General features: G+C 53.3%; 1 protein-coding gene across 7 annotated transcripts in view; it reads right to left on the bottom strand.

Moving 5' to 3' along the window:
- Positions 1-2,522: 2,522 nt before the first annotated feature.
- The window catches only part of SLC43A2 (solute carrier family 43 member 2), a 38,235-nt gene continuing 14,128 nt past the window's right edge, over positions 2,523-26,629 (bottom strand). For 4 of the 7 annotated variants that reach the window (XM_059049044.2, XM_067021961.1, XM_067021962.1 and 1 more), the window contains 9 exons: positions 15,263-15,355; positions 13,568-13,701; positions 13,282-13,484; positions 12,700-12,846; positions 9,900-10,038; positions 8,413-8,539; positions 6,004-6,077; positions 4,634-4,757; positions 2,523-4,064 (listed from right to left, as the gene is read on the bottom strand). In XM_059049044.2, coding sequence (XP_058905027.1) covers positions 3,903-4,064; positions 4,634-4,757; positions 6,004-6,077; positions 8,413-8,539; positions 9,900-10,038; positions 12,700-12,846; positions 13,282-13,484; positions 13,568-13,701; positions 15,263-15,355 — 1,203 coding nt within the window. In that variant the 3' untranslated portion in view covers positions 2,523-3,902. The remainder of the gene's footprint in view (positions 4,065-4,633; positions 4,758-6,003; positions 6,078-8,412; positions 8,540-9,899; positions 10,039-12,699; positions 12,847-13,281; positions 13,485-13,567; positions 13,702-15,262; positions 15,356-26,629) is intronic. The other 3 variants (XM_059049045.2, XM_067021965.1, XM_067021963.1) reach the window with 3 other exon arrangements.

Below are 26,629 nucleotides of genomic sequence, written 5' to 3'. Positions count from 1 at the left end.
ATGGCTTGGCCTGAGTCAGGGCATGGGTGGGACAGGCTTCCAGAGCCCTCCAGCTCACCCTGACCCCACCCCCACCGCAGGGGAGCGCTGCAGCCTGTGGATAACCCATCCCCTCACTTCGGGGGTCCTGGGCTCCTAATCCTAACCCCACAGATAAGGCGCCTTACTGCCCCAGAGCCCACGAGAATGCACGGTATTAAACAGCCCCGGAAGCCTGACTCTGCTGAGAAGACGTCTCAGAGTTCTCCGACAGGAACCCCTTACCATAGGGGGTCCACAGCCTCACCTGCCCCCGGTGGGGTTTAATTGCACGCAGGCTGATGTGCAAATGCATCGAAAACTCCATTGGCCTTTTTGTGCTGCTGTCTGGGACAGTCCTGCACATGTACCCCCAATACGGGATGGCTCCCCATTTTCAGTGTGCTTGGGGCCCAGGGCAGCAGGATGCCCTCCTCACGGTGCACAGCCCAGGGCCAGGACAAGGAGGGCTCGAGGAGAAGTTTTCACCAGGCTGACACCGGGTACAAGAGGAACAAAAAGAGAAACAGAAAGGAACGCACAACCTGCAGCCCCATCTATGGCCTTTACGAGGGTGGGAACCTTCCCTAGTACAGGCCCAGGTAGCGAGAGCCACAGGCAGAGGCCAGGAGGGCTTGGAGGAAGCTAACCACAAACGAACACCTGGACTCAAGTCCAGGGAGACTAGAGAGGAGTGGGGCTCGGGGCGATGCTCCTGAGGCCGGCCTACCCGCCCCCCCCCCCACTCCGCACTGATGCACAACTTCCTGCTCCTTCCCACCAGAAGCCTGGAGGAGGAGGAGGAAGATGCAGGGCCGAGGCCATGTGGTCCCCTCCCCACCCCAGGGCACTCCTCTCAGGGGTTGGGGCGACCAGAGACTTGCTCCCCCAAGTTACCATCCGCCTCTAGGGCCAAGAGGACTCTACTAAGTAGAGCCCACCCCACTCTCTCCAAGGAAGCTCTTGGCTCCAAGAAACAGACGCCTCGCCTGTGTTTGCTTCCCTTCCTCAGGCTGTTTCACCCTGATCGCAAGGCCTGGTGGCCCCTGGGGCTGCTGCTCTGAATGGAATGTCCTGACCTAGAGGGCCCTGGCTGCTCCAATGACTTAACCATATATGAGTCCTGGCTCTCACCTTCAGCAAGTTACTCCACCTCCCTGGGCCTCAATTTTTCTAGCTATAAAGTGGGGAGAGTGGTATGAACTCCTGGCTTGTTAGCATGATCCAGCGATGGTAATGGGAAAATACATAACCCATCAACCCTGTACAGTCAGAGCAAAATGACAGGGAAGGGAGTGGGGGGGCACCTGTGGTACCCAACCCATCTGGTACCCTGCTCCCATTTTCATGCCTCGAATCCCCACGCACTATTGGCCCTAGACTATCTCCCACCCTGAACTCTGGTTTCTCAATGCCTGCTTCTTCCTCCAAAGTGCACACACCCTGCAGGTGGGTGGGAGAGAGAGGCCACAGCTCCCACTTTGGCTGGACTGGGCACTGCTGGGAACAGCACAGGCCATGTCTGTACAAGCTCAACATATTCTCCCAGATGGAAGGGCCCTTGCTAGTCAGCGCTTCCCCAAACTGCACTCCTTTGTCAGTGGGTCTCAAACGTTGGTGGGGGGTGGGTGGGTGGGGAACCAGAACCACCAGGGGGTGCTTAGCAAAGTGTAGACTTCGGTTTCCCTCTAGGTCAGAGGCAAGGCCCAGAGGCTGCGTTATTAACCAGCACCCCGAGAGCTCCTGCTGCACGTGGTCATTGGGCCACATGTGGAGGACGGCCGTGATGGTTAAAGTCATTCCTTAGTCACACACCACACCCCCCTGCAGAGGCACACAGCCCACCAGTGCCGAACTCACTTGACCTTATCTCGACATTTCCCGTATCTGGCTATAACGCTGTTTTAAAAAATGAGAATAAATAATCTTGACATCTCACAGAGCTAGCATTCTGAGGGATCCTTTGGGAAATGTTGAACTCAGGCTCTTTTTAAAAAAAAATGTCTGTTTAAAACAAATATTTGCTTTTGCATATCTGAGTGGGTGAAGCCTAGGGAGATTAGGTGCGTTTAGGGGGCTTGGGCCTTCCCCTGCCCGATGCCACCCGTTCCTCCGCCATACCCTGTCTCTGCTCTCTTTGAGCCTGCGGCTCTCCTGGGGTCACCCTGTGTCCTGAACTTAGGAGGAACCCTCAGCATGGTTGACTGGTGACAGAAGTCTGAGCAGGGATGAAAGGGGGTCAGGATTAGCCTGTCGGGCTAAGCAGCAGAGGAGGGGATGGCCACACTTCTAAGGTGCCTGCACAAGCCCCATTTGTTTGGGGGGTGGGGTGGGGGAGGAAGGTCTTTTCCTGGCCCACTGCCCCTCCCGAGACAACAATCACACCCAGAGAGATGGTGAGCCGCTGGGTACGACTGGGGCAGAAAAATCTTGTCTTGCCTTTTCTTCTCAAGCTCAAAACTGGCACATGTAGTCATTAACTGATATGCTAGAAGGGGCATCCCTTAACAGGAGGAAAATGGATTTATTGCTTTATAAAAAGGAGTCAGATAAAACTTAAAAGAAAAACAAAAACAAAAACAAAACCACCAAAACAATTCACCTAACAATCAACCCACCCCTCTCAGAGCTCCCAGGAAGCCTCAGACACATTTCCGAGGGCAGTCAAGGTGGGTGGGTTGGTAAGCCAGGCCCGCCTGGCAGAGGAAAGGGGGCCTCCCCCGCATAAACAGCTCCAGGGCCCCTGGAAAATCTGCCAGCAGGGGGCGCTGTGGCCCTGCAGCCTGGGACACGCTCCCAACCCCGAGCGGGGCTGGCTCCTGGGCGCTGGGCTTGCTGCGGGCCTGGCTGGCTCGGGGGTGGCTTTGAGAGGATAAGGGCAGACCCCCAGCGCCCACATCCCACTCCCACCCCACACACATCTCTCATGCACAGGACACGCACACACAACCCACCTGCACACACACCCCTAGATCTCTCACAAATCCACCTTTCCACCCAGGCCTGGACCTCCATGTCTGTCAGCCACATCTTCACTTCCACCCCCACGAAAACAGCTGTGTGTGCGCGCGCGCACGTGTGTGTGCGTGTGTGTGTGCTCACGCGTGTGTTTGGTGCCCCTTTAATTCCCTTCAGGTCACAGACTGGACAGAGGGTGGCATTGGAAACGTGCCCCCGGCTCAGGCCCTCAGGGAGGAGGGAAGGGACTGCTGCCCGGCCTTGACCACAGCTCCTGAGCCACATGTGACCATCCAGCCCTCCATCCCCTCCCCAGGCTTTAAGCCAGGGGGCCTTCTCCACTGGCCTCGAACAGGAGGACAGGCCACAGGGGGCTGGAATCACAAAGGAGTTAGCACCAACAACAGGAAGCGGGTCCTTCCTTCCTCAGGCAGCTCAGACTGGCCGGGGGAGGAGGTGAGGGGCCAGGCAAGGCGGGTACAGACGGTGCAAGCCTTTGTCCTCAGCAGGCGTGGTTGGTGGACATGCAGCCGAGGGGCAGGCGGTGGGCAGTAGACGGCAGACTCCTCTGCTTTGGCAAGAGGTGGAATCCCGACACACTGAGGGGAGAGGGCCTGCCTCCTGCCCGGGGTCCTCCTGGCTGCTCCTGCAGGCACCACGGAGCCCCGAGGCTCCAGGGCCCCTCCAGGGGGGCTCAGCCAAGTCCAGAGCGCCTCTGCTTCCAGCAGGAGAAGCGCCTGACCGGGCCCTCTCCCATCCTTCCACCGCAGAGCTCCGAGGCAGGACCAGGGCCCTGGGAGGGAGCGAGGACTCCGACATGGTGAAGGACAGGATCCTAGGGGTGCGTGGAGGTCCTCTGGGGTGGGGAGGACACCGCTGAGTCACTGAAGCGAGGGCGGGACGCCACAGTTCTGAGGCAGTGGGCGCTACACAAAAGCCTCCCGGTTGGACGAGCCGTTGAGCTTGAGGAAAAGCTTGTCGTCCTCCCTCTTCTGCTGCAGCTGCCTCTCCAGCTGGCGCCGGTACCAGATGAGGTAGAGGGGAAGGCAGAAGCCCAGCATGCTCAGGACAAGCAGCCCCACGTTCACCTGGGGAGGCAGGGACTAGAGTTGCCATCGAGGGCGGGGGTGGGGGGTGGGGCGGGGGGAGGGAGCAGGCAGGGGCTGTGGTCTTTGCAGAGCCCAGTTCCAGCCCCTTCCTGGCTCTCAGGTTTGGGAATGGGGAGAAGGTCACAGGAGAGGAGAGGAAAAACAAACAAGGAGTTTCAAGAGGCCCGAGGGCCCGTCGTTCCACATTCCAGCAACAGAATTCCCCAGCTGTCCGGGCCCGGGCCAGCCCACCTTACTGTACTGATCTGAATCTCCAGGGGCAGGGCCGGGATTGGGACAAGCTCACAGCACCTGGTGAAGAATCTGGGCCTTTGGCAGGAGGAGCAGGGACAGCAATTTGGTTCGATTTACCCCAAAATCAGGTCCAGAAAGGACACTCTTCTCCTCCTGTCCCTCCTGCCCATTCACAGGGGTCCCTGAATTGATCCTAACCAAAGTTCCAAACTGCCTGTCCTGGGGTTCTAGAAGCCCCCGAGTGATGCCTCCCGGCTCCCAATCAGCAGAGTGGGGCGGATGCCCATAACCCTCTGCCCCCCAATCCTTCTTACCCACAGAGGGTCTCCTTGGAGGGGACCCATCATAGCCAGAAACAGGGGCTGCTGCAGGAGAGCGAAGAGTGCACTGATCAGGGACTGCAGGCCCGTGAGGCTGCCAAACTGCGTGGAGGGGTACCTGCCAGGGCAGCAGAGAACCTGTCACCACGGGGCCATGCTCCGGCTTCCCACAGGCTCATCCTCAGCCTGGCCCCAGGTGCTGGTGCCCCCAGGCTGCACCTCCGGTGGCAGAGAAGAGGTGGGAATAGCCTCAGAGAATGGTGGGGTGTCCATCCTTGCATTGCTTTCTGCTGAGCAGCTCTGCAAAGCGAATTTGTCTTTTGGACCAGCATGAGGCCCCAGGGCCCACGGGTGTCTGGCCAAGCCGAGTGGAAAATGTGGTGCCAGCAGGAGTCTGCAGCTTGTGAACCAGGCCCAGGGAGCAGGTTGGAGGCTGGGCCTGGCTTGGCTGCACCCTCTTCCAGAGGAGCATTGTGTAATCACGGAAACATAGCATCACGGCCCTCGGACGGCTCCCTCAGACTCTGCCAGGGCAGCCACAACTTCCTCCAGGCCTGGGGGGTAGGTGGGGGCGGAACATGTAGACCTGGGAATGACCCCCATGGGATACTGTTGAGAGGCGGAGAGAGTTCTGGCAAAATCTTAGCCAGATTTTGCCAGAACTCTGGGGCCACGTCAGGCATCGTGGCCCCAGAGGTGAGAAGGGAAGGGACTCCTAGCAAGGAACGGCTGGAGGAACTGGCTAGTCTTTGGTCAGAGGGAGACAGTGGATGGTGTTTGGGTTCCAGTGTTTGAGCCAAGGCCCGGCCCAAGGAGAAGGAACAACTATGGTTCCTTAGGCGTGTGTGGCCTCTTGCAAAAGGAGGCAGGTTTCATTGTAGCCAAGGCCTGAGAAGGCTGTGGACAGAACCAGCCCTTTGAGGCCCTGGGTGGGATCTGTCAGGCACATCCTGGGCTCAGTTATTCATGTCACTGCCGCCACTGAAGCCCACTTGAAGGTCACCATTGAGCTGTGGGCAGCTGGAACCCACCCCCATGCCCTTCCCATGAGCAGCCAGACGCAGCCTCAGAACCCGGCTGAGCAGCAGTCCCGGAGGCAATGACGAGAGGCACCTTCGCTGGGGGAACTGACCTCGTGTTAAATGCCAAGGCTTGGGGGCACCCGACTGTCTGCCCACTGACCTGCTCCTGCCAGGTATGGCCTTCCCCTGACACACCCAACAGAAGCCCTGGTACCTAAGGCAAGAGGATGAACCCCAAGTGGGCAGGATGGCCCCCTCCGGGCCCTCAGTCCCACCAGGAACGTCCCTCAGGTCATTCCCTTACCCTCGGCCACGAGGCCACCCACAGCTCCCAGGACTTACACAGCGGCATACAGGCCCCCGACGGCGGAGTGGATGAATCCTCGCACAATCGTGTGCAGGATGAAGGAGAGGATCTGAGGGAGGGAGACGAGAGTGTGAGCAGGAGACATGGAGGGTCTCACCTTGTCCCCTGGCCCCAGAGCTCCTGGGGTCCCGAGCGGTGGGAGCGCTGGCGCCCTGGAGTCAGCTTGTGCCAGCTTTCCGGGCCCAACTCCTGAACTGCCAAGAATTTTGAGAGCCGATTTTAAGTTAAACACAGTCACTACTAACAGTTCAATTGTAATAAACGTACAAGTCAACAAATTACAGTTGACCCTTGAACAACACGGGGGGCTAGGGGTGCCGACCCTCCACGTGGCCAACAATCCACGTATAACTTATAGTCGGCCCTCTGTATCCACAGTTCTGCATCCTCCGATTCAACCGCCCACGATCACGTGGTCTTAGTATTTACCACTGAAAACCATCTGAGTATGAGTGGACCCGCACAATTCAAACTGTGTTGTTCAAGGGTCAACTGTACGTGGAAAACAAAGTTAATGAATACTCAAAACCCAGCACATCCTGATTATTTTATTGTTTTACCATTAGCTGTGCTCTTAAGGTTTTCTTTTTTTTTTTTTCAAAATTTTTTTAAATTTTTGGCCGCGCCGCACAGCTTGCAGGATCTTAGTCCCCCAACCAGGGATTGAACTTGCGCCCTCAGCAGTGAAAGCGCAGAGTCCTAACCACTGGACCACCAGGGAATTCCCGCTCTTAAGGTTTTTTAGTCTACTGTAAATATCGTATGATGGTGTGTTACTGTGTCTCTTTCCAACTCCACAGTTGGTGACACCATATTGGTTGATATCAGCCACGACGAGAGCACTTGCACCGCGGAAATTGGCAAACACTAAAACCCAGGGCTTCCCCCCATCCCGCCCCCATCTAGAGTCTGCTCTCAAGTGTACGTATGGACATAGCACTAAGCAGCAGGTCACTAATCACAACTCCTGCCCTTGCGGACGTGAGGACTGTGCCCAGGTCTCCCTGCCTGGTCACCCAGGCCCTACCGGTAGATGGCTATCCCTCTCCCCTCTAGCCCTGCTTTCCTGAGGGAAGGTTACTGCTGGCAAGCTTGGCAAGCTTGGCAAGCACTTGTTAACGATTCCTGAGAGCCACGAGCTGTCTCCTTTGCTCCCAGGACCCTTTGTTTGCTCTTTGCACACAGCCCTGCCATCGGGCTCTGCAGCCAAGAACCATTTCCGGGAATGTGGGCAGTGGAGGCGGCGAGGGCCGCTCTCTGCAGTGCTGCGAGAGGTCTGTGCCTGAATGTGCACCCACCCCTCTGCAGGCTCCGCTTTCCACTCCAAATGCCTTGCCGCCTTTTCACAACTTGTCTTTCAATAAGAACTGGATAAAACACAAAGCAGGTGACTGTCCTCACTGAGCACTGCCCCGCGACTGGACAAGGGTGGTCAGGGCAAGGGTCTGCCGGTCTTGCGGAGAGGACCACCACCAGGAGGCCGCCAGGGATGCAGCAATACTCCCATCTGGAACTGGTAGAGCCTCCGGTGGTTTACTCCGGCTGCACGCGGTGTTGGCACAGACGCATGGTAAGCGCCTGTGGGTGGTGCACACCTGGATGTTCAATGAACTTCTACGTGCGTCCACTTGTAGAAAGGGACTCTTGCTTTCCTCCTGGACGTGGTCCAAGATACCATCTGGAGTTGGGTCACACCCATCTGGAAGCAATGCCATCACTTTTGTCCCTTCCAAGTTCATAAATTTGGGGATTAGAACTAGAACACTTCTGTGGACCTAAGGGTGGAGCCAGGCAGGTAACAAAATCTACCTTTCTCAAACTCTCTGCCAAAAGTCAGGCTCCAAAGGCACTGGAAATCTTGTGAGAAGGAATTAAACTTTTGAACCCAGATGCCAAGGGACCGTCGGTCTTTTTCCTGCGGCTCCCCTGTACTGGAGGAGCAGACGTTCCCCCCAGCGCCACAGACTAGCCAGAATTCTTTGGACATCGGACTTTAGCTGTTTTGAGCACATGCAAAACGAGTAGCCACACAACTACACCACATGGTTCCAGAAATGGTAAGATGACGGTATTCACGGTATGCAAGATGCCTAAAGACCAAGAAGGATGATGTACTTCCATAGAGAAGAGTCTTCTGTGAAAGGCAATCTGAGTTCCATTTACAGCTTGCTCCCAGCATCATGCACGTACAGAGCCTGGCGGGTAGGAGGCCCTTTGGTAAATCACAGCGGGCTGGTTGGTAGGTTGGTTGGTTGAATTAAACAAAGGAAAAGTCACCGTTCTCTTTGCTGAGAGAGCACTGTTCTCTGCCCCATGAGACGTCATGCACCTTTCAGTCTCATCACCCCATACCCCACTTGGCTCCCCCCTCTCCCCATACCCACCTGTAGAGGCAGGTTGGGAATGAGGCAGGTCACCCCGAAGCCCACGAGCAGCAGGTTTGTGAAGGCGAAGGCCCGCATGGCGTTGGTGATCTTCTGGATCTGCCTGTCCCGCTTCTTCTTCTCACCTCTGTGGAAACGCAGAGCACACACGGGAGCTGGGGGCTCCCTGGAGGATAGGCTCTCCCGGGAAGTCAGGTCCCGGGAGTCACAGCTTGTGGACAGTGCAAGGCTCAGAGACCACCCGCAAGCATGTGCTGGGGACCGTGGGGGCTAGACCAGCACGAGGGACACTCCCCGCTGCACCCCCTGGACTGAGCGCGCAACGTGAACCTCAGTGGAGAGGTCGGACGCGAGGAGACGCGAGGAGACGGGCGTCAACGCCCTGCGCTGCTTCAGTGAAGACTGAGGTCCGACGATGGGGAGGGAGGAGAGTGTGCCCAGGTCAGGATGTGGCAAAGCCGCCTTCACTACTGGCTCCAACTTCACCCGAATCCTGCAGGGAGCTGACACTAAGCCAGATAATAAGCCAAAAAAGGGAGTGAGTGGATTTCTCCTTGGGCGGCAGGAAGGGGTGAAGGAGAAACGAGTATGCGGCAGATAGAACTGGAATGGGCACCAACAGCCTTCTGCCTGTAGGACCTGACCTACATAACAGAGCATTCTCTGTAATTATTTCCCTGTGAATTCACTATTACTGATTCCAGCCTCAACACCCACAAAGATACCCCACGGACAACTGTATGACATCCAAGGGCTCAGAGGTGTGCAGGGAGGCCCAGACCCACCACTTTCTCCCTACGTGACCTCAGGCAAGCCACTCAGACGCCTAGCTTCAGTCCCCTCATCTGTAAAATGGGTCTAACTCATCGAGGTGTTGGGAGGCTTACCTGAGATGTTGTGCATTAAGGGCTTGGCACAGGGCCTGATACAGTAAAGAGGAGCTTATAGTACTAAGGTGGAGTCAGAGAAGACGGCATTTAACTCATCCTCTGATCTTAGAGCCCAACCCTTCTGTAAAGCAGGGCTCCGGTCCCTTGCTTAATTCTCACAGTCATGAACAGATCTACTGACATGTATTAAGGTTACAGCCGTTTACTACTCACACCCAGTGGAGCAGACCTGGCAGGCAAACAGGACCACTCTAAGGGTGTCTGCCGGTGTACTACCTGTGCTAAGGATCGGAGTGCGGCCCTAAAAGCGGGATGTTTGATAGCTGTCTGCACAGACCTTCCTCTGGTTTCTCTCCTTCTCTCTTCGAGCTCCGTGCCTCCCAAACTTTTGCATACAAAAGACTTTCCTTATAGAAGCAACAGACCAAAATGTGTGCTGAGCTGAGCCAGGGCAAGAGCAGCTTTGAGCACGGCCCTCCCTCGCCTCTCCTGCTAACTTTAAAACCTAACCCACCCACCCTGATGCTGCCTAACACCTGACCGGTGGGCTTCCCCCTCTGGGGGGCGGGGCCCGGGGCCCGAGCTCCGCCTACGCACTGGTTGGCGTCTTTCTCCTCGGGCTCCTCAGGGGCGTCCTCACACTCCTTCAGCCTCCAGTCCATGATGTAGCCGATGACGGGGGCTGTCAGCAGGCAGAGCAGCTGGAGAACACCGAAGATGGAGGTGTAGAGGCCCACTGAGGATAAAGACGGGCTGGGTCATGGCGGCTGCCGGCAGAGGCCTGGCATGGGCGCTGGGCAGAGTCTGCGACCCCACAAGCCCTTCTGGGATCTTCTCCAGAACCGCCCCCTTGTCAATGTGGGTCATGAGGGGAGCCCGGAGATCTTAACCTCTGAAATCAAAGCCGGAGGGAGGGGCAGGCCACCCCCTTCTTTTCTCCAAAGTCCTCGCCTATTTCCAAGAAACAGCTAATGAAATCCAGTATGTCCCGGTGACTTCCCCCAGAAGGTCCAGGAAGTCTCTCTGACTCTGGGAACCACAAAATTACCAATGCCCGGGACTGAGGTTTTGTGTGTGACTGGCCATCAGTTTTCTGCCTCTAGAAATATACCAGGAAGGCACCACTCGCAAGGGCTCTGACGTCAGGGCTTCAATCTTCAAAGAGCCTTAAAATTACGATGGGATTTCTCAGGCAAACAGAAGCTGAATGTGGACTGCCCCACCCCCAAACACAGGTCTGGCAGAGAGGGATGTCTGGAGTTCAGGGAGAGGTGTTTCTCAGTTGAACAGAGACCGGCGAGGAGAGGATCTCATGTGTTCCCCGACAATCCCCCGCCCCCCGCCCCCACTGGCTTACCGGTAGCCATCACTGCATCAAGAAAGCAAAAGTGAAAAAGCAGAGAGGAGTGAGGTCAGCAGCAGAAATGCCAGAAGTTGTTCCAGGGGGATGGGGCGCAGAGGCAGGCTAGCTCTGGGCCCAGCTCACACGCCACTTCCCACCAAGCCCCGACTCTCAAGAGTGCCCAGCGGGCGTCTGCGGACATTTTCCTGCCGGCTGGGGCCTCACTCGTGTGCAGCTGGTGCCTCATCAGAGGTGGGCTGGCGAATCAGGCCTGTGGTGTTTGCGGGGGACCGTGACGGGGAAGGGGCGTGGGTGCAGAAGACCCCGCAGAACCTGGGCCTCGCTGCCCTTGTTCCCTCCGAGGGCAAAGAATCCACCCCACACACAGCCCAAGTTATCTCACTAGCCAGCGCTGGTCTCCCGGCCACCTACTGGCCCCCTGACCCTGATAGCCAGACGTGTGCGTGTGTGTGTGCGTGTGTGCGTGTGTGATGTCAGGCACAGCTGCTCACGGGAGCAGGCTGGGGAAAACCAATGCCCTGTCAGCTGCAGACCGAATTTCCTGGCCCAACTTCCTCTGCTTCTTGAAACTGACTTTTTGAATGCGGGAAACAGATGGAAAAAATGCCTCTTGGGCAGCACAAGAGTTCTCAGAGAGTAAAAGGCCATGACTCAGCAGCAGGGAGATTTGCCTTCCAAGGGCCAGTGAGGGCCCTTCTCTGTACCCGTCAAGAGTCTCCACCTGTCTGGGCCTCAGGGTTTACAATAGACACGATAGGTCATCTCTCCCCAAAGCGTGGCACCCAGATTTTAATGAATGTTACATAATAAAAGGGTTCCTGTGGTAGAAATATAGGGGAATATCATTGGACGAAACAAAGCTAAACAGGTTACTTTTCTTCTTATCTTTGTGTTTGCTACACATTTTTGCGAGGGCGCATGATAGGGTTTTTCCACATTGCTTCATGTCCGAACACCCATTTTGGGAGTAGAACCTGCATTATCTGTGCCTCTTTGTCACCTTCCCCTTTTGTTAAGGCTGGGTTTCTCATCCTGTTTAAACACTTACAGTGCCTAGCAGATCTTCCCGGGGGGGACAACCAACCCCAAAGTTGCACACCAATGAGACAGCCAATAAAAAGGATTTACCAGAATGTCTTTGTCCTGCTTAGGGGTAAGCTAAAGCTGACTCAGCTCAGGCCCTGAGGAAGTACTGACTTTCTTTGTAGACTCAAAACTTCTGATCAGCTTGTGTGTCCTTTTGGAAAAGTGGCAGGGGGGTTCGGTTATCAGTTCTCTTTACCAGAAGTAACAAGCCTGGACTGGATTACCCACAAGGAAGGCTCCACCTGGCTCTGCTCCCCAGTTCAGGGCACAGATCCGGTGCAGGCCCAGGAGCCCCAGTCTCCAGCCACAGTCGCCCAGCCCCCATCTCGGCCCCCAGCCTCTCCACGTGGCACCGCTGCGGTTTCCCGGAGAATTCTTGGCGTTGGGTTTGACTGATAGTCTTTCAACAAGCTCTCAGGTGGAGTACCGTGTTCTGGGCAGTGTTTTCATTTGCAAGCAAACACACACACACACACGCACGCACGCAAGCACACACACACACATGCGCACACACACACATTTGCAAGCAAACACACACGCACACACACACATTTGCAAGCAAACACACACACGCACACACACACATTTGCAAGCAAGCACGCACACGCGCACACACACACACACACACACACACACACACACACACACATCAACCACCCCCCTCAGGCAACAAAAAACATTCCCACAACCCAAACACACGTAGTTATTTTAGTCCTCTCCTCCCTCCTACACCGGGAAACTCTGACGGGGACATGAAAGGACAGTTGGGCTTGGCTGTGATGAAATGGCCCTGACACACAATCAGGCCCTTGGATTCTGCCATCTCATGGCCCTGCTGGTCCAGCCCAGCCCAACACCCTCCAGGCAGCAGGGCAGTAGGCTTAACCTCAGGCGGGCAGGAGTGACCACCGCTCAGGGGCTGCGCCCTGGGGCCCGGAGGCCACCTACCTACGTCCTGGTCACCGCTGACCAGGAACTGGAGGATGTTGTTCATGGCGCCCATGTAGAAGATGAGGCGCAGCTGAGTGACGCACATGGTGACCAGGCTGAGCAGCAGGGTGGGGCTGAACACGCTCTGCATGAACGAGGGGGCCGCTGCGGGGAGAAGCGGGCGCTCAGGGAGAAGCGGGCGGTGCCGCCGTGGCCACGGCCCACCCGCCACCCAGGGGCTGGGCGCGTGGGGCTGAGAGCCCTGCTCTGCCGACCAAATCACGCTGGATTAGGTGGACAGCTGGATGCAGGAGTTAGGTCAGCCAGCCGTACGAAACGAGCCGCGCGAGTCCCTCACCCTCGCTGACCCTTCGTCTGTAAGGCAGGCTGGATGGTGCCACCGGCCCTTTGGGGATGAAATGGGGATTAAGGGAGACAGTAGCCACAAAGCCCTCAGCGGGCTCTGGTCCCCCCAAGGGGGCTGCAGCTTCCACATCTGGACTGGCCACCCCCTCCTTGTTGCCGGGGTGCGGGTGTGGGTTCAGAAGCCCCTGCTGACGGTTCAGGCAGGCTTGGGAGGTGGGGGCCGCACGCGGGTACCTGCGGCATCGGGCTGGCACTTGACCTCCAGGTCGACGGTGGACAGGCACAGCTTGTGGCCCTCCTGCAGTGCCGCCTGCTCCTTGGCGCTCCGCATGGAGCTGCCCACGCTGAGGCGGCGCCCGACCGTGGTCACCTGCTTGTAGAACTGCTTCCCAGTGATCTTGTGGTCAAAGCCCAGCCAGCTGAACTTGATCTTCACCCTGGAGGCCACAGGAGAGTGTGTGTGGCGCTGCCAGGGCCCCCAGCCGGCGCAGGGGTGGGAGCAGACCGCACGTCCACTTACGTGTAGTCCATGTCCTCCGGGCCCGGGAAGGGCTCCAGGGGCCAGTTAAAGAAGCAGTTGAGGAAAACCAGCCCGGAGCAGCCGGCCCAGACCACGAGGATGACGATGAAGGAGGCACCGAAGTCGTAGATGACCTGAGAGGCACAACGGGGTAGCGGCTGGAGTCAGGGCAGGGCAGAGGGCAGAGTTAGCAGAGGGAAGCCGGAGCGGGCGGCGGGCAGGGGCACCCAGCGGTCCGGCTCTCCCTGCACTCAGCTGCGAGGGGAGGCATGGCCCCATCAGCCTGGGTGTTTGGTCGTCAGGCACCTGCATTCCAATCATCTTAGCTCGCCCTGGACCAAATGCCTCCAGCTGGGACCAAATGTCATCTCCTTGGAGAGGCCCTCCCAGACCACCCACCACTGTCACATCACTGGCTCACAGTGAACAGCCCGGGCTGAGATTTTTGACTTCTTGATTCATTTCCTCATCTGTTATTAGGCCAGCTCCCTGAGAGGGACCTCCAGCCTTGTCCACTGATGTTTCTCTAGTCCCTTGAAGCATACACATAGTAGGTGCCAAAAAAATACTCAAGGAATGGACAGTCTGAAGTCTCGCTTTGCTCCTCTGTGAAATGGGTGTGACACTGGCATGTACCCTCGTGGTGTCGAGGTGGGGGCCAAGCGGGTAGAGGGCGCAGGACAGGGCCTGACAGGTGAGAAGCCGGCAAAGGCTGTTAATGTCATCACTGCCACTGATTTCCAGCACAAGAGTCCCCAGAGTAGTGGCAGACAGCGGACCAGCTACCCAGGGAGGGGACCAGCAGTTAGACACGGAGAAGAGGAGGAGAGGGAGCCTGTAGGCTCCTCTGCACCTCCAGGAACTTGAGGATCCCTAAAAATCCACCGATGTCTGGCCCCAGCCCCTCCAAGCACCTCGATGCCCAGGTGGCCGGCCCATGTCTTTTTGTTTTGTTTTCTGGCCGCGCCGTGCGGCATGCAGGATCTTAGTTCCCCGACCAGGGATCGAACCCGTGCCCCCTGCAGCGGAAGCGTGGAGTCTTCACCACTGGACCCCCAGGGGAGTCCCTGGCCCATGCCTCCTGTGACTCCTCCTCCTCTTGCCCTATGGCCTCTCCGCTTTGGACCTCTCAGGAAAGGGGATTTACTTGGTGCTGGTGCCACAGAAGGGAGAAGCCCCTTCTGAAGCCCTTTCAGGAGCAACAGGATTTGGAGCAGGAACGGGGACTGATGAACAGTGAGGTGTTTGCTCCATCCTGACCCTGTGTGACTTCCACGGGCTCAGAATCCTGCCTGGGAGGGAAACAGCTGAACCAACTTGGCTGAACCAACCAGCGCCCTGGCAGTGGGGAGCAATACAGCCCAGCAACAACAGACCTGGGGGTGGGGGGGACTAGAGTTAGACTCAGGACTGGGGACACTCACCCCCTTTCTGTCCCCAGCCCTGAAACGCAAAGGCAGCCTTCAGTCACGCCTTGCAGCGATCTGCTTGGATTTCCCCACCCCCCACCCCTCCCCCACCCCCGGCCCAGCAGCTTTCTTTTCTCACCTCCACGGTGCCCAGGGTGCATCCTCCCCCGAGGTGGGGCTTGGGGGAAGGGGGGGGCCCCCAGCGCCCACAATGACTTCCCTCTTCTGGGAGCGCCGAAGGAGCCTTAAAAGAGGCCTCTGCTCAGACACTAGTGTACGCCCTCACCTTGACTCCTGGAAAGGTGACTGCTGAGGAGGCGTAGGATCCGATCATCAAGGCAATAAACGTGGACCGAAGGTCACCGAACATGTTGGGCAGCTGAAAGAAAAGAAGCAAAGGCGGCTTCTGCTGAGAGAGCAGACGGGGGACGGATGAAATAGGGGACGGAAGAATCACGGCGTCCTCAGGCACCATTTCCTATCTGCTCTCCTCCCTGTGTAGTTCACGGGGGCCTCAGTCCAGGGGTAACGGCAGCTAATTGAACGTTTTTTTCTTCCCAGACTGAGGTTGATAAAGGAAGGGGAAGAGAGTAATACAGAACTCAGACTCTGCACCTGAAGACAGAGCTGGTAGACTTCCTGGCTGGCAAGCTCCGGCACCAGCCAGGTCCTTCCGCCTTTGCAGGCTTACAAGGAGATGGCGGCAAGCCCAGCTGGGAGCCTGAGGCAACCCTCAAAGGGAGCAGGCCTGTTAGAAGTAAGAATCTATTTGAGGATGAGATCATCATTTTATAAATAAAAATATCAGTGTCCCAAAAGGACCAGATGTCAGCAAAGGCTGCTTTTGGTTCTGAGAAGAGTAGGTCTCTGGAAGGTGCCAATCAGAAGTCTACAGCCCCCAGGGCGGACGAGGAGGCTGGCTGGCCTGGAAGTCCTGCGTCTGAATTTCTAGGTCCGAGGAGGACTTTGCCCTTTTCCATCCGGAAAGAGCAACGGCAAGAGAGGCTCAGGCTCTCTTCCCTGTGAGGCCACCCTTCCCATCTCACAGCAGCTTGTTCTGGGCCCGTCCGACACGACTGCGAAGCTAAAACAACCCCCAGCGATTCCATACAAATCCAGACATGGTATAATATGGCAACTCGGTCATGGATCCGAACAGACATTGGGCAAAGTGCATCCTCCTCAAACGGCAGTCTCGGCTGCTCTTGCTAACCTCAGGGGAGCTTGTACCGCGCGGTGAAGATTTCCCAGCCACACCCACAAGGTCCCTGGCATTGAGAATCGCTCCCTGGATCTGCCAACCTGTTTCACCGAACTCAGGTGCTTATACGGACCTAATATATGTTCCCCTCCCTCTTTGTCTGGAATCATTTTGGGGTTTTATCAAACACGGACCACGCGATGGCTGCCCGCAAGCTAATCTGCTGTTGCTGAACGGAGGCGGTTTGAACGTGTTTATCTACCTGCCCCTCATCACTTCTGCCTGTTTTGACCACAATTAAAAGTGAAGAAGGGGCATCATCAAAATTTAAAATGTGCTTCAAAGACACCATCAAGAAAACAAACAGACGCACAGAAGAGAGAAAATTTGTACAAATCATCTATCTGATAGGGCACCTGTATCTGCAGTATATAAATAACTCCGACAACTCTGTAAAAAAAACCATATATAACCATTTTTAAAATGGGCAAATAGGGCTTCCCTGGTGGCACAGTGGTTAAGAATCCTCCTGCCAATGCAGGTGACACGGGTTCGATCCCTGGTCCAGGAAGATCCCACATGCCGCGGAGCAACTAAGCCTGTGAGCCACAACTACTGAGCCTGCGCACCACAACTACTGAAGCCCATGCGCCACAACTACTGAAACCTGCGTGCTACAGCTCCTGAAGCCCGCGCGCCTAGAGCCCGTGCTCCGCAACAAAAGAAGCCACCGCAAGGAGAAGCCCGCGCACCATAATGAAGAGTAGCCCCTGCTCACCGCAACTAGAGAAGGCCTGCGTGCAGCAATGAAGACCCAACGCAGCCAAAAAATAATAATGATAATAATAAAATAAGATAAACTTATTTAAAAAAATGGGCAAATAGACATTTCTGAATAGACATTTCTCCAAAGAAGACATACAAATGGCCAATAACCGTATGAAAAGATACTCAATATCATTAATCATAGAGAAATGCAAATTAAAACTACAATGAGATACCGCTTCATACCCCCTAGGGTGGTTATAATAATAATAATAATAAACAACACAACACATAATAACAAATGTTGGTGCTGATACAGAGGAATCAGAACCCTCCTACACTACTGGTAGGAATGTAAAATGGTACACAGCCACTTTGGAAAACACTCTGGCAGTTCCTCAATTAAACACAGAGCTACCATATGACCCAGAAATTTCACTCCTAGGTATATATATACCCAAGAGGGATGAAAATATATGCCCATGTGTACATGAATGTTTATAGCAGTGTTTTTTGGTTTTTTTTTGGCTGCACCTTGTGGCATGCAGGATCTCAGTTCCCCGACCAGGGATTGAACCCACACTCCCTGCAGTGGAAGCGCAGAGTCTTAACCACTGGCCTGCCAGGGAAGTCCCCATTCTTTATAATATATGAAAAGTGGAAACAACCTCCATGCCCATCAATGCCTGGATAAGCAAAATGTGGTATATTCACACAATGGAATATTATTCAGCCACAAAAACAAATGAAGTACCGATACGTGCTATCAATACAACATGGATAAACCCTGAAAACAGCATGCCAAGTGAAAGAAACCAGTCATGAAAGAGCACAAAACTGTATGATTCCATTCATATGAAATGTCCAGAATAGGCAAATCCATAGAGATAGAGAATAGATTAGGGATTGCCTAGGGCTGGGGTAGAAGAAGCTGGGAGGAACAGGAAGAAATGCCAATGGGTTCAGAGATGTGATTTGGGGTGATATGATTGATTCTGGTGATGACTGTGTAACTCTATAAATAAACTAAAACCCACTGAATTGTATACTTTAGGTAAATTGTATGGTATGTGAATTATGTCTCAATACCACTGTTAAGAAAAAAAAAAAAAAACGTGAATAAGAGACTTGAGATGTTTGGGGATCCCAGGATTTAAAAGGAACATGAATAAATCTATAGCGTATGGCCAACAAAGCCACCCTATGGCATGAAGCCAGGGTGGCTCTCCAGCCTACCTGAAGAATCCCCAGCACACAAAGAGCTCTTCTTCCAGCCCCCTGTGTCAACTCAGGCTTCTCAGAGAGGGTCAGAGGGAGATAAGGAGCGTATGGAAACTCCCCCAGCCAAAGACAGAGGCCATGTGACGTGCTCATGGGTGCCCAGGCACATCCAAGTGAGCACTAAAGGTGCACAACCTTACTCTTTGCACACCTGCCGCCCAGGTATGCTGTGGCTCAGAGGACATGCCTCGGTTTCTGAGCTCACATATTTGGGCTGTGCCGTGCTGGCTACTCCAGCAAGGCAGCCTCAGGCATTTCTGGGGCCACATCTGTCTGTCCCAGGGAGAATGCAAAGATTAGCTCTGCTGGTATGGAAAGAGGAAACTGTTCTAGCCTGGGATGCCACTCCAGCCAGGGCATGTGGAGGAAGAAAGGGGTCAAAGAGGGCTTAGAACCCAACCAGAAGAGCAGGTGGAGGACAAGAGCCACTCGGTGCAGTGAAGCCAGGAAACACTTTTGTTGCAGCAGTCACCTCTGGGTAGAAAGAGTGTCCCCAACTTTTTGACAGGGCGAGGGGATACTTCTGAAGAGCAGACTGCTTGCTAGGTAGCCCTTTTCTTTCTACCCTAACCCAAGCTAGAACAGAACAACAGGGGCTCGGGGCTAGTGGGCAACTCTGACCTCATCTTCTGGAGTCTTCTCCCCAGAACTGGATCCAGGACAGGCAAAAACAGGAAGCTGGGAGAGGAGACTGACTTGACATCTGGTCCTGGATGGGACACTTGCCCTCATGCCTGGAAATGGGCAGTAACCTTCCAGCTGCCCTCCTTGCTTCCCTGCCTCTCCCTGCCTGGAACACTCTTTGCAACACCCTGAAAATTCTCCTCCCTAACACGTTATTTTAGTCAGCAGGGCCATTCCTAGGGTGTACAGAGCCTCAGGGCAAACCACACTATGCAGCCTTCTTACCAACATGTACATCTTGTATTTAAATTACGATTATTTTTCCTGATTAGAAGAGCAATGTGTGTCCACTGTAAAACATCTGGAACAAAGTACACATAAAGAATGAAATAAAAATTCCCCTGATATAGCCACGTTACCATTTTGATACATTTCCTTTCAATCTTTTTCTCAGAAATACCTACAGCTTTGTAACCAAGCTGGGATCATATGCTACATATTTTATAAACTTTTTCCTTTTTACTTGATATATTATAAATATTTTGTAATTTAGTATTCATTTTCAACATAATTTGTAACAACTGTCCGGTATTTCCTCTTCTGGATGGTCTATAATTTATGCAACCATTTCTCTGATGTTCTCAGAGCCTTTTTAATTTTTATCATAAATAACATTTTAATGAACATTCTTGAAGATAAACATACATGCATATAGCTATGATTTCCTTAAGGTAAATTCCCAAAAGTAGAATCACTTGGCAAAAGGGAATACACATTTTAAAGTTTTTGTGATACTCTGTGCCAAACTGCCTTCCAGAAAACTTACACCAATTGAAATAGAAAAAACTTAACATTTATTGATAGTTAATGACTTTAAACATTTTTTCTATGGTTTTTAAAATCAGTCATTTATATTCCTCATTTATATTCCTATTGTCCTTTCTTCCTATGAGGATTTTAATTTGTTCATATTGATTTGGCATAGGCTCTTTATATATTAAAGACCCTCACTGTTTGTCCATATACTGTAGGTATGTTTTCCTAGTTTGTCCTTTAACTTCTTAGTTCGTGGTGGGTTTTTTTTTTTTTTTTTCACCAATATAAGTGCTTAAATAGGTAGTCAAAGTCTGTTTCAGCTTTTAGGGACTGCCTAACATTTGTGTCAGATGAAATCTCTCTGAAAACAGTATCAAGGATGACCCTGACCAGCGAAACCCAAAGCATAAACATCCTGGCAGTAGTCAATGTGCGGTCACAAAATAGCAAGCACAGGAGACAGAAGGTTTTCCTGGGGGCATTAATTCTTTTTCATATGTTAATACTAATTGTGTTTTATCCTTTAAGCTACTTCCTTCCCTTCCTCCCAAAGCTGTCATGCCTGCCAGAGGAAATTTCCCCCATTTGCTGTGCCTAGGAGCAGCTGGGATCAGAGGATTTTTCCTTATTATTAAGTTATATAATAATGTAACATAGTTATGTTAATATACTAAATCATATAATAGCATTATTATTATTATAATATCAACTATTATTATCCTAAAAGCCCTCAAAACATCCTTACCAGGTAAGTGTCACCTTTTAAAAAAAATAAACTTATTTATTTATTGATTTTTGGCTGTGTTGGGTCTTCGTTGCTGCGCGCAGGCTTTCTCTGGTTGCAGCGAGCGGGGGCTACTCTTCGTTGCGGTGCACGGGCTTCTCATTGCAATGGCTTCTCTTTGTTGCAGAGCACGGGCTCTAGGTGCGTGAGCTTCAGTAGTGTGGCTCGTGGGCTCAGTAGTTATGGCACGTGGGCTTAGCTGCTCCGCAGCACGTGGGATCTTCCCAGACCAGGGCTCGAACCTGTGTCCCCCACATTGGTAGGAAGATTCTTAACGACTGCGCCACCAGGGAAGTCCCAGGTGTCACTTATTACCCTCACTTAATGATACAAAACTTTAGGATTAGAAAAGTCAAGGGACTCCCCTCCAAAGCTGGTAAGGGTCAAATTTGGAATTCAAAGCAGGTCAAGCTTACGTGCATAGCCACTGGGTTACTCTGTGTCTTGGAAAACTCACATGGCCCTTGAGGGGTACACACTTGATCTGAGGGACCAAGGCAATTAACCTCACCTCTCACACCTCTCTGCGTCCCTCATTAAGCATTCTGTTTGCTCTCCCCACTAGAGATTTCTTATATCCTTTCCGATGCTCCTTTCAGACCAACCTGTCTCCTTCTCTCCCCTTGACCTTCCTCGGCCGACCTCCCCACAGTCCAGGGCCACACTGTCAGGTGGGCTTGCATTTGGCTACAGACTCTCTCGTTTCATCTTCTTGTCTGGGTCTCCTCCCCCACTGGTGTCCGCATGACCCTCCCTCCCTCCCTCCCTCCTTCCCTCCCTCCCTCCTTCCCTCCTCTCTCCTTCTGCCTCTGCCTGACCTCAGCTGCACATAATGGCCACTCAGAAGCCCTGGTGATAGAGTGAGTGGTGGCTAAGTACTGAGCAGAGTGCCCTAGTACCGGCTTGAGGGTCGGGCGGAGGGGGAGGAACCATGTCTTCTGCCAAGTAGAAAGCTGTAGCTGAACTGCAATGACAGATGTGGGGAAACCACTCAGCAGGGGCGGCTTCCTGACCCTGGGCTCACAACTGCACTTGAAGGTGGGGGGCGCAGGCCCCCTCCCGGGCTCTGGGTGCTTCCCACCACCACCCCTGCTGCCTCGGGGAGGACTAGGGCTGGAGAGGGCTCAGCCAGGCAGAACCGGCCCTTCGTGCTGGCCTGGCTCACATGGGGAGGCCATCCCTGCGTGAGCTGGTGGTGACTCATTCTCTCAGCCCCTGGGCTGCACTGTAAACATGCTGTGTGACCTTCCCGGAGGGGAAAACAGCAGCTGCAGATGGCCCCTCCCCTGGAGTGCTGGCCGCAGAGCGCTGCTACTGGATGAGAATCACCAGAAGCCCAGGCTCCAGCACGGTGAGGGTGGGCTGTCCTCCGTGGAGGACCCTCTTTAAGATGTCTCTCTCTCCAGGGGCCCCCAACTCAGGCCTGGGGCTTGCTAGCAGGCGGGACAGAAGAGCCACTGTGTAGCCACCTGGCACCGGCTTTGCAAATCAGTGATCTCCCCAGCCCACCAGCTAGGGGCTCCCCCTGGTCCTCAGGGAGCAGCCGCACGCCGCCCCGGGTGGGCGAGGGGCTGGCGTTCTGGCCCTCAGGCCCCTTGCAGAGGTGAGCCTTGTCCTCAGGTGGCGGTGGTACACAGGCAGAGCTCTGTGCAACCTGAACAGGCCGGGATCCAGGTACCAGTCTGGACAAGCGGACTCGGCAAAGCCGGGCTCTTTTCTAACCCTTCACAGCCAACAGCTGCAAGCACACACTGCCCGGAGAAGGTCCTTGTGGTCACCTTTCCGCTCCACTGCTGAAGGGGTGGGGAGAGGGGCTCCACACCCCCAGTCACCTCATCCGCTTTCCCAGCCAGGTCCATCCCCGGTGTCCCCACTACACGTTCTGTCCACCCATGAACGAGTCACGTGCTGGGGCGCCTTCGGAATGTGGAGCACTGGGATGGGTGAATTTTTCCCAAGCCAATGGTGATCAGCTGACCGCTCTGGCTTCTCAGGGCTCAGAACAGAAACACAGAGGCAGGGCTGGCTCACCTGGCACCTGGGCCACGTGGGGTGCCTTGGGGACCCTCTCCTGGCCTGAGCAGGAAGGCTAAACTCCCCCCCACACCCCCAGGGGGCATTTGCTTCACTGTTGTACCCTGAATCCTCTCCCTCCCCTTCTCTCAGGTGTTTGAAGAGGGATATTTATTTCTCTTCAAACCCGGATCCCAACTGCCGTGGGATCACTTCTTCCTCGGGTTCAAAGTAAGACTGCAATGAATCAAATAGGGAAAAAGCCCACAGAGAAATTTTCATTAAGGAGCCTGGCAACATTCTGTCATCACTTTTCGGGGAGGGTTTCAGCTCAGAACTCCCCGTCTCACCCACACCGACAGGGGTCAGAGGAATGAAGTGGAAATGACATGTTCACAACACTAGTTGCGGCATCTGTTCCCATCTCTAAGCAACCCCGGCCCCGGATCATCGGATCATCGGATGGCGGCCCAGAGATTCCACCTCCGCCACCGGCTGGTGTTTTCCTCAAGCCAATGAAGCGAGTTAAAGACTTGTGCAAATGCGAGGCCTTGAGCAAACAGACCAGAGTGTGCTGTCCAGATGTCCAGGGGGGAGGCTGAGGCTCGGCACCTCGGGGGGTGCCCTGCACCACCAATGACCCGCACCCTCCTCCTCTGAGGGCGTCGCATTGCCCGGGGCCCTCTGCGGCAGGGACCTGGGAAAGCCAGTTCTAGCCATTAAGCAGCCCGCCTGGCATGGGATCCAGTCTCTGCTCTAGGGGACAGGATCACCTATGAGTACACATCTCTCCGGCTCTGTAGGGAGGTCTACAGGCCTGTGGGGAAAAGGCATTCTGCCAACTCGGGGCCCCCTCTCCACCAATGGGGGTAGCAGCTCACTGTCTCTGGTCATCTCTATTTATACCACAGCCCATGCAACACAAAACCCCTTGGGACTCAGAAAGTCCCCCAATTAAGGTTTCCCTGGCAACATTCCCCCCATATTCCCAGGTTATTACAGAGTGATTACCCATGGCCCCAGAGCTGTTGTAGGAGATTTGATTTAGGAAGCTCCTAAAGGCGACCCTGAAGACTGCAATTAGAACATGGGTGGGAGACCCAAACAGAAAGTACTGTTGTGCTGCTAGCTCGGCGTCTCCGGGAGCCGATCCTGACAGTTCTGCTTTCTCAAAGGCCTGGGCTGTGTCAGAACGAGATTCAGCTCTGCTCAGCAGAAGCCTCAGCCAGCCCAGGAACATTGCCCAAGAGCTCCAGCCCTGCCCTCACTGACCTGCTTCTCATTCCCCTTTCGGGGTCTGTTCTGGAGAGGCTCCTTATCTCAGGCCTCACGGGACAGAGGAATGCCCAAGGAGGTCCCTCAGGCCAGGGGCAGCGTGGGGAGGAGGAAACAGATGACATAAAAAGTGCTTAGGGGGCTTCCCTGTGGCGCAGTGGTTAAGAATCTGCCTGACAATGCAGGGGACACAGGTTCGAGCCCTGGTCCGGGAAGATCCCACATGCCGTGGAGCAACTAGGTCCCTGTGCCACAACTACTGAGCCTGTGCTCCAGAGCCCGCGAGCCACAACTCCTGAAGCCTGGGCGCTTAGAGCCAGTGCTCCGCAACAAGAGAAGCTACCGCAATGAGAAGGCCGCGCACCGCAAAGAAGAGTAGCTTCCGCTCACCACAATTAGAGAAAGCCCGCGCAGAGCAACAAAGACCCAACGCAGCCAAAAACAAATAAATTTAAAAAAAAAAAAAAAAGTGCTGAGGGCGCTGGACCATGAAACTAGAAGGGGAGTGAGCAGGGGCTGGGGGTGGGTGGGTGTCAACCCCTGCTTTCCAACAGGGAATTGTGATTGAGCAGCTTCTTGGTGCCTCTAGACCAAAGGTTGTTGCACTTTTTCTGTAAAGGGACAGGGAGTAACTATTTTAGCTTTTGCAGGCCATGTGGTCTCTGTAAAACGACTTCACTCTGCTGCCACAGCACAAAAGAAACAAGTGGGAGTGGCTCTGTGCCAGTAAAACTTTGTTTACAGAAACCTGCAGTGGTCTGGATGTGTCCTGGGGGCAGCAGTTTGCTGACCTCTGCTCTAGATCCAAGAATGGGGACCTTAGAGGACAAGCCACCAACCTCCCTTAAACAGGTGCCTCTGCTAACCAAATGCTTCAGGTCACGATCAGATGCTTTTCTTGCCTGGTCACTATCCGGCCTGTGCAGCCTTTACCTCCCCTCTGGGAGAGCCAAGAGCTAACAGGAACACTCCTGCTGCAGTGCGTTTGGCTTCACACAGACCTACTAGAGGCTGATGAAAGCAACAGACCCTCCTCTAGAAATATGCACCTGCACGGCACGTGTGTGCGCCTGCAGACACAGACACAGACACACACACACAGACACACACACACACACACACACACACACACACACACACACACACACAATTTGCTTGCTTGCTGAGACTCTCAAGGGAGTGCCCAGGCCTCCTGAATCTTATTCATGCACCATGTAGAGGCCTAAAAAAACCTAGGGTAAGACCCCTTGCTCCCTCAGAAAGAGAACTAATGTTTTTGTATGTGAGAGAGTGCTCAAAAACACACACAAAAAAGAGAGAGAAACAACCTTGTAAAAAAAGACAAATGGCACAAAGAAGTAATCACAGAGGAAATACGAATGATCACAAAAAAGAGGTGAAAAGATGCTCCATCTCACTAACAAAGAAAAAAATTTAAAATCCTAGTATATCAGTTTTCACCAGATTAGACTGGCTAATGTTTGCAAGATTAATGACGGTATCGGAAGGGGTGTGGAGGAAAACCTCTCAGACATTCTGGAAGGCTAGCATCTGTGTATAACCTTTTGGGAAGACCATCTGACAATCTATATTAAAATTTAAAACACGCTGATCCTGGGGCCCAGCAATCCCACTTCCAGGAATTTATTTTACAGAAATACATGTACAGGGATGTTCACTTCGGCAGCATCATAAATCAGAAAAATTGGAAACCAACCCAGAAGTCCATTAGCAGGAAGCTGGTTACATAAATTATGGCACATCTATGTTACAGAATAACATGGAACTGTTTAATAATGAGGCCAATCTCCATGGCTTAAAATAATCAGGTAGATTTCTAAGGACTGGCAGGAAAAGACATAAAAGATACACTGTTAAGTGAAAAAGGCAAGTTGTAACAGTATTTCTTTTAAAAAGAGCAACATTAGTATATCCAGATTTTCTTATTTTTTTCATAATGAAGAGTTACATTCTAAACTGATGAAGTTAGGCTTATAGGATTTTACAGTCCACATTTTATATTTCCAAAATAGTGACGTTTAACTTTTTGTTTTATAATCATAAAAAGAAAAGAAAAGAAAAAGAATCCTTATGAGCCTACTAGCCTCCCCTAAAGTTTTCTTGGACAATAACTATGAACTCATTTTAAAGACTTTCTTTCTTTTTTTTTTTTTTTAAACATCTCTATTGGAGTATAATTGCTTCACAATGGTGTGTTAGCTTCTGCTTTACAACAAAGTGAATCAGCTATACATATACATATGTCCCCATATCTCTTCCCTCTTGCGTCTCCCTCCCTCCCACCCCTCTAGGTGGTCACAAACAACCGACCTGATCTCCCTGTGCTAGGCGGCTGCTTCCCACTAGCTATCTATTTTACGTTTGGTAGTGTATATATGTCCATGCCACTCTCTCACTTCGTCCCAGCTTACCCTTTTCCCTCCCCGTGTCCTCAAGTCCATTCTCTAGTAGGTCTGTGTCTTTATTCCCGTTAAAGACTTTCTTCAAGGGGATTCATGGTGTGGTGGTTCTTATCTATTTGTCTTAGGCTTTATTACAATAAAGCATCTTTCTGTATTTCAGAGCGTAAACTCCTCAAGGACCATCTCTTTCTTTTGTCCTGAAATTCAGAACTGCCATCACATAGGCATAGTGTGGCTCAGATAATGGGAGTGATGCCAGATTTTTATTTTTCATTTTGATGAAAGAGGTGGTCGTGTTCACACCGTCAAAAAACAAACAGAACCACGGCTCCTGCTTCACAGTTTATACAACTTAGTGGAATCTGTGTACGTTTGACAGTTCTAACATATTTCTTACAGTTTCAACATTTGTTTTCCCCTGGGAATTTGAGACGGAGGGAGATATATCCATTTTTTATAAATCTACCTGGT

The sequence above is a fragment of the Kogia breviceps genome, chromosome 19 (assembly GCF_026419965.1).
Source record: "Kogia breviceps isolate mKogBre1 chromosome 19, mKogBre1 haplotype 1, whole genome shotgun sequence".
Taxonomy (NCBI): Eukaryota; Metazoa; Chordata; class Mammalia; order Artiodactyla; family Physeteridae; genus Kogia; species Kogia breviceps.
The sequence above is the reverse complement of the archived record's forward strand: the minus strand, read 5'-3'. Positions and strand labels throughout refer to the sequence as shown.